Raw genomic sequence first — 8,340 nt, 5'->3', positions numbered from 1 at the left:
ATGATTCTTCCACCAGTCCTGATGCCACATTCCTCTTCGTATAGCCCAGCGTCTCGGATCTATCGCTAATTCTTCACAAAGCCTCTGAGTTACAGCAATTTGCCCAGTGCCTATATAGTTAGAAGGTGGAAGAGCCAGGTCAGAATCTTTTCAAACCAGGTTATTACCACCATTAAAGTGAAATTTTCACCTCTTGTTCCCTCTCCCAGAAGGCATAAACTACTTAAAATGGCTTTTAAGCAGTAGGATGTAACTATCTATTAAAATTCTCCCCCCCCAAAATAATTTGTACCAGAAAAATATTTAGGTTTTTACACACAATTCCTAATGCAAAGGTATACAGTTCTTGATATGTGTGCGAGAGCACAGTTTTTAAATGGATGCACAAACTAAAACCAATGCCTGATTTCAGTGTGACTCAGTGAGGAAGTCGCTTTAATCATCTGTACTGCCATCAACTCCAGATTGTTTTGCTTAATTATATTAACTTGTACAATGCAAGTGCTCAGGAAGAATTAATGCATTTTCCTTATAGTTAAAAAATTATGTCATCGGAGAAATAGCAAAGAATTTACAATATACATCAATTTGATAAGTGAAGCCCTAATAAAATGAGGACATTAGTAAAATTAACATCTAAAACTCAAATGTTTTGTCATTGAGTTGAAACTGACTCATAATTGTTCCTCCAGATCACATGGGAGGAAGTAACCCATCTTTCTCCTGTGAAGTCATTGAATTTGAACCACCAGAAAGGGGTGGTCTTTGGGTCAGCTATACAATGTGCAATGGACTGACAACAGAATTCCCTTTATTAATATATACAAGACAGTTGTTGTTGTTAAGTGCCATCGAGTTGTAGGTAACTCATAGCGCCCCTATGAATGAAAGAACGAGCACTGTGTGACAGAAGACGTAAAATATTGAAGATCTTGTTATACATACACATACACATACACACACACACACACACACACACACACACAATGGATCAAGTAGTTCATAATGAATGTGAAAAAGAGTGTCCGCGATCTATACAAAGAAGACCAGCATACTTTGAGGGTGAGAGAGGCTGAAAAAAGAAGATTTAAATAAGGAATAAGCACATCCTACTTTTATATATGAGATGACGGAATTGTTGAGAGGTCATCAAGTCTTTTTAGAGACTGAATGCAATCCCAATTAAATCTAGTTTGATTTGAAATAATTAAGCTAAATAAAATGGTGCTAAGCTTTAAAGGGAAACTACACAGACATGAATATAATAGTTTATAAGTTTAAAAGGGCAAGAAGAGAAGGTATACTTTATTAGGTATTAGAGCATATATGAATTCAAAATTAGGACTGTGAGTAAGTAAAAATGAAGACAGAAAAAAGGAGACTCACATACATCTAGACATAAACTTGAATTATTATTTAGAAAATTTGATAGCAACCTAAATTATTATTAATATGATAATGATGCCTTTGAACTGTGGTGCTGGAGAAGAGTATTGAATATGCCACGGACTGCTAAGAGAATGAACAAGTTTGTCCAGGAGAGGGTTAAACCAGGCTGCTCCTTGAAGGCAAGGGTTCTGAAGCTTTGTCTGACATACTTTGGACATGTTGTGAGGAGGGCACTAGCCCTTGGAGAAGGACATCATCCTTGGGAGGGTGGAAGGACAGCACAGGAGAGGAAGACCCTCTATGAGGTGGGTCAATTCAGTGACTGGGGTAATGGGGCTAGTTTGTTGGAGACAATAAGATTGGCACAGGATAGAACAGGATTTAGGGTTGTTGCTATGGGTTGCAGGTGACTCGACAGCACACAACGTTGTTGTGTGTACCGTAGAGTTGGACCTAATCCACAGCTAACTCTCCAGTGGGTTTTCAGAGGCAGTTAATCGCTCGGAGGAGATTGTCCATCCTTTTCTTGTGGAGCATCTGGAGGCCTCAAACTGGGTTCCTTCGGGATTGCAGTGCACCTTCTTGCCACTAGGCCCCCAGAACTCAAAATATGGTAACAAATAAGTAAATTCTGAATTAGTAGGTCAATGCACAAATTTGCATATATTGAAATTATATGACGGAGTACTAGACAGTTACATGTAGAAATGATAAAAGTTCTAAATGTGAAAAGAATTAGAGTATGCTATGTTGATAATATTATCTATGAGTACATATTAAAATTCATGAGTTTACTCAGGAAAAACAGGAATAAACAAAAATGATATTCAATTCCGATAGTGGTATAACACTAACTTTTGTTCCTCATGAAATTCTTTAACTATTTTCATAATATTCTAGCCATAGAAGATTTATAGGAATTATTTGAACTTTTGTATGTAATGTAAATAAAGTGTCAATCAAAATGTATTTGTTTAAGGTTGTTTGACTTATCAACATGAATTAATGAAAACAATTGTCAAATAAGAATATAATGACTTTGATTTACTTGTAATTTTCTTGACCATTTCAAATCTATAATTGTTGCTTTAGTATTTCTTAACATTGGTTGCATAATTTTCTAATTTTTTAAATTCCTTTTTTATATCTTATTATTTTTCCACACATTCTGTTCTTTCAAGATTTTTTAATTTAAAACTTACTATTAGTAAAAATAAAATGATAATTGATATAATTTCAAGCTTGTCATACTTTTTTCCTTTTCTTTTAGGTAAGTAACTGAACAGGGACATGAAGAACTGATATTTCAAATGACAGCCATGTTGCAAAAGGTACTTTTGGTATTTTACTATTATTGATAAAGGAATACCATAAAAAGAGCACAGGACTTTGAATGTAAATAAATATTAGGTGGATTTAAAGCTATTGTCTGTAGAAAGTTGTATCCTATATAATATTTATTTCTGTACTATAGATCTTTATTATCAGTATTGTTGGGGAGTGGAAATATAGACAAACTGATCACTTTTCCATTAACATTTTCATTGGTGGAGTGAGGTAGGGGGGATTAGGGTGACTGAAAGTGCAAACATCGGGGTTGCACATCAAAGTCATCTGTCTGTTTTCTCCAAGGTCTTATGACTAATTTTCTGTGACCAAAATATTATCTTAAAAATTATTCATAGAGTTGATTACTCAGATTACATTTAGTGTGTAGTATTCTTTGTATTCTATATAAAGTTAAGAAATTAAAAAAAAATGAAGTTAAGAAATTTTAAATAAAGGGATGAATGAAACAAATATAACACTAAAATTATTTTTGTTCTAAGCATCTATTCATATGATGTGTTGAAAATTGCTCTGTGTGGTTTTTCTCCCCAAAGAGTGTGAATCTTGTATAGAAAAAAAAAATTCTTTGATTTCTTGAAGGAAACTTTAACATGCCAGAGAAATCATTAGGCCTTTTTACAGGGGAAAGCAATTGCATTTTAAATTATTAAATAAGCTGTATGATACTATTAACAATGGTTTTCATGCAAAAGTCCAGTGATATTTTAGATGCAGTGAGTCATGTATTGTCTCACACTATATTAAAATAAAAACTCAATCCACTGAACAAAAGATCTATGAGTGTCCCCAAAGAGGAGAAGTCAATTGAAATTCTTTATAAAATCACAGTTTTCAGATAATTTCTAAATTTTTAGGAATTTCCTCAAGACTTTTAGGAAAGTGCAGGAGTCACTAATAAAATGCAATTATTTGAAAGAAAGTTGGAGGAAACAAATCTCCATGCAAAAAAGCTTATAATTTTCTAATGAATATGATTTAATTGAAATAAATATTCTCCGCATTGCAGTTATACTTTTCAGTGTTTGACGAGATAATTTTTATTAATGTAGTAATTAAGAAGCACTAATTAGCTAGGATTATTTTTAGGAGGGGCAGATTTTACTGTTATGATACTAATGTAATACAATTTACTTCATGTGAAGTACTTCATGTGACATTTCTAGTACTAATGCTAAACTTGCAACTGAGGAGATGAATCTGGCAGCTTATAGGAGGGAACTATGTAAATTTGGGAATCTACAGTTTTCAATTAAGACTCTAAAGATACATGAAACTAAGACTGTTGAAATTATACTGTGACAGAGACAAATTCCAATGCTTGAAAATAAGGAGTGGCCACAGGTGCCTGAGAGGTCAAGGCATGTAAGACCTTTAATAAGTTAGCTGGTTTGTTTCTGGGTGGGTTTGTGTGTGTGTGTGTGTGTGTGTGTGTGTGTGTTTGGGGGGAGTGGTCTCCCCTTCCCTCACTAATATCACTAGTTACCTAGTCAAGGGAATTTTGGTAGATTGGTAGGGATAGATGTCCGACCAATGTGAACTAAAAAATGGATAGGTGATAAGAAGATGGGATTAACAAAAAAGAGAATTCCTTCAAAATTTTTATCATAAATAGAAATGTAACACTGTCTTGAACATGTTTAGTCAGAAGAAGGCAAGGTTGTGAGTCTGGGTATGAGAAAACAGGAAGGAATGTCCAGGCTTAAACCTTCTCCTTAGCTTCTGAGAAAGATATGCACCCAGCATAACTAAGACAGTGACAACAGGACAAGTATAGATACAGATGAAGTTGTAAGTTTGGTGGAGTAAGTTGAAGGCATTCTCAGCCAATGATATTTTAGATGTATTGATTGAAAACTCAATCCACTGAACATTTTCTCTATGTTTACATTTTTTCTATGAAGGTGTGATAAGAATGGTTAGTAAGGATTTGATGATAAGAGAAGGATTTGAAATAGAAAAATGGAAGAAGGAATTTTTTCTTTGGGAACAGTGTTGGCAAAGTGGGTTGATTGATATTGATGTGGGAAGATTTATACCTCCGTCACACTTCCTGAATTTTGCAAAAGGCTTTAGATTTTTCAATATGATAACAAAGCTCACGTAATAATTTTTTATCAAGACAAGTGTTAGGTAGTAGCAACGTTATCAGTTTATTATATAATTGCCTTCTGTGAAAGTAAGATGAAACTAAATCTGAGGACTTTCACCTAAGTGTGATTTTTGAATCCTGATTTGCATAACATGCCATATTATTGACACAGTGAGATGATGAAGATGGTTCAGGATAGATGAGCAAGATTTCGATCTATTGTTCACAGGGTTGCTATGAGTTGTATTTGACTCTGCAGCACCTAATAACAATAGATATTTATGTTTATCTGTCAATATATCTACGATCTAGATTTTCAGTATGAAGACTTAGGAATATTCTTTTTTTGAGGAAAGATATAAGGAAGAAATTGACTCTTTTTAGTTCTTATTTTAAAAACATGTCATTTATTGGCAGTATTCTTTTTAAATTTATTTATTTTTATTTATTATTTTTGTGTGTGTGTGTGTACCGTCAAATCGGATCTGACTGGTATAGGAGGAGAATGTCCCTCCTTCCCCGGCAGAGCATCTGGTGGATTCAAACCGTGTGCCTCTGGGATTGCAATTATTGGCAGTATTCTTGTTGATAAATTTTAGAGACCTTAAAGTAAATATTTTTTTTTTCAATCCAAAAGTTTTACCCGGTTTGCTATGACTGAAGAGAGACTGTTGTCTATATCTGGCACCACCAGCTTGGCAGGCTCTTCCTGCCCTGGCAAGCACCCCCTAGATGCTAGAGTTAGACTGTGAAAGCACCAAACAGGCTCAGAAGATAAAAGAGTTTAGTTTTTTTTACTCTGAATTATATTAATTTGAATATGTCCACTTAACTAGAAGTTCCATTTTCTACTTTCTATTCAGCACATTTAAAAGTGTTTACTTGAGGGTCTAGATCTTTGTAAGATCAAAGAGAAGTTGAGGAGCTTTCAAACTTTTAGTTGAAAAACTATCAAGGGACAGAAATTCTGATAGAAAAAGAGAACTCATTTGTGAGTTGAAGTTAGGGATCTAGGTCCATTTGTTCTTGTCCCCTCTGTCTTTGACACCTCCTTTCACTTCTAGGCTGGTGGCCTGATATACTTCATTGTTCTATGGAACTTTGGTTGAACCTTATTGTCTCAGGTAATTATATCTATGTTGCATTTCATCAAAACATAAACACTCTAAAAAGAAATTTTCATATGATGGAAGTTTCCCCCCTCTTTGTGTGTTAGCACATTCAGTCATAAGAAGATCAAAAGAGCAGTATTTGCCCAAGATTAAATCTCAGAAGACATCTGATAGGTTAGAAAGAATGGAAAAGAAGAATCACAGGGAGGATGGGGAAACAGTGCTGTTTAAATGTGAGGATTGTAATTAATATCATAAAACACAATGTATGCAATTGGTTGACTAGAAAACAAATTGTATCAGCAACCTTTCACACATACCACATTAAAAAATGAAAGAAGACAAAACCAGTTAGAATTATCCTTATATCTCTGTAATTCCATTCATCATAAAATTCTTGTGGTAAAAGAATTCTCTTTAGTTTAGTCTTATTCTATTTTTTCTTTCTTGTTTTTGTTTAAACCATTTAGGATCCAAATAAGATTGAGGAGGGGAAGTAAATGAGAGGGATGTAGATGAAAAGACTTTTTAAAATGGGCAAGGTCCAGTGGTGATGAAATTTCTAAAACATAATGCATGAAAATTATAGCATGAAGCACAATGTGAATGAAGAATAGTGTGAAATACGATGCATAGAAACTTTGTAAGCAAACCAAGAAAAAGAAAAAGAAGAAAAAGAAAACCCCAACCTCTTACTGCGAAAACAGGAGAAAAGAACTCAATAAACCCCAAAACTACTTATTTTTCTAAAGGAGTAGAATTCTTGGGAAATAGGATCATCCGTCATTGGGTCTTCTTTTATCTCACCCATTACTCTGTGGTCAGCCTATGTGCAATAGCGCTTGTGTAGAAAGGATTGATATTCAAATACAATTTCAATAATCTCTTAGTTTACTTAATTTTTAAAGTAAAATTTGTTTCCCTCTCCCCAATTTTTCTATTGATTTTATATAAAAGAACCTGAATACCTAGAAATGCTAGATAGTTTTTATTACAATTACTACATTAGGTTGAGCATATAATTAACTAAGGAATTTTGGAGAATTTTCAGTAATTGAGAATTTTCAGTAACTGGCATCAACCACATTTATTATTTAATTTTCTGGGATGTAATAAATACTACAATAAACATGATCTTGGCTAAACCATAGGTATTTTTTTCTATATTCTTGGGTGAATCAATCTGGTAACCAATATCTGAGCCCTGGACTTAGAGACTGAGTATATGAGGAAAGCAGGACCGTCCCCTGATCCGTAAACTAAGGCTGGAAATACTGCTCATGCAAAACAGACCATATTCTCCTCAGCATGCTTCTGTCCCTCTTCATTTTGCTTTGGTCAGCTGGGGGAGTTCAGTGGTGCAAAGATAACATTATAAAATGCTTACAACTTTTATAAGTCCTTCTGTGCTTTTCAAATAATGGTAACAGTTGCAAATCTTGTTGAGAAGGCCTATCACAGAAAAGCTTTATTCAGCTCCAGAGGGAATAGTGAACTCCAGTTATGGAGAGCTGCTCTAAAATACTTACAGGGAGAGGATACTAAAGAATTCATTGTTACAGAACTTAAATGGAACAAATGTGTATTTCATTGCCCATCTAAACTTAATGTCTATAAAGGGGTCTGTGACCATCAGCAAAAGCAGAGAGTGAAATTTTGCACAGGGGTAAGAAGGAACTTTCAACTGCTCAGCTTAGTTTCCTGGCAAAGATTCAGTGTACTGGGAATTCTCTAGCAAAATGGGTTGAACTTTGCGGATCTGCAAATATGCATATTTCTGCTCACACAATCGGACAAACATAAAGACTTCCCAAGGAACTAATTATCTTTGTCTTATTTTACCTTAGGAAGAGGGAAATGTTCGGAAGACAGTTAACTGCTAAGATACTTTAGAGGCAAAGTTTGAAAAATGTTAAATGAAATACCTACATATAGACTATAAAAAGTTAAAAACCATTTGTACCAGCAATATAATTTGTTATAATTTATAGAGGTGCAATTCATGTGGTTTAAAATTTGAAGTTTTGTGCCCATTATTTGGTAGGATAGAAAGCTTTACTTTTTTTCACGTCTTTACATTTATATACAAAAAGAGAGGTAACCTACTCCAATAACTTCTTTCTCTTGCAATTTATTATTATAGTTCTTCGTTATAGAACTAATACACAATGTGTTTGAATTTCTTAGCATGTAACTGAGTCAATTTTGTTTACTGACACAAACTATTTACATAATAGATAAACTACAAGATCTAGGTGAATTTATCTGAAAGAACATATTCTGAAATTATTGGCATATGTGGACACTGATATATATATGTACATGTATATATATATATGAGTATATGTGTATATATATGTGCACACATATATATACACATAATAGATATATATTTGTTAA

The 8,340-nt window shown here is 33.8% G+C and overlaps 1 protein-coding gene across 1 annotated transcript in view; it reads left to right on the top strand.

The window, feature by feature from the left end:
• ANK2 (ankyrin 2, neuronal) overlaps positions 1-8,340 on the top strand; it is an 843,213-nt gene that overhangs the window by 146,728 nt on the left and 688,145 nt on the right. The window contains exon 2 of the mRNA XM_006881083.1: positions 2,660-2,720. Within this exon, the coding sequence (XP_006881145.1) occupies positions 2,700-2,720 (21 nt within the window). The 5' untranslated portion in view covers positions 2,660-2,699. The remainder of the gene's footprint in view (positions 1-2,659; positions 2,721-8,340) is intronic.

This window comes from Elephantulus edwardii, unplaced genomic scaffold (genome assembly GCF_000299155.1).
Source record: "Elephantulus edwardii isolate Elephantulus edwardi_28Jun2011 unplaced genomic scaffold, EleEdw1.0 scaffold00012, whole genome shotgun sequence".
Taxonomy (NCBI): domain Eukaryota; kingdom Metazoa; phylum Chordata; class Mammalia; order Macroscelidea; family Macroscelididae; genus Elephantulus; species Elephantulus edwardii.
Note: the sequence above shows the minus strand (reverse complement) of the source record. Positions and strands in the feature narration are given on the sequence as shown.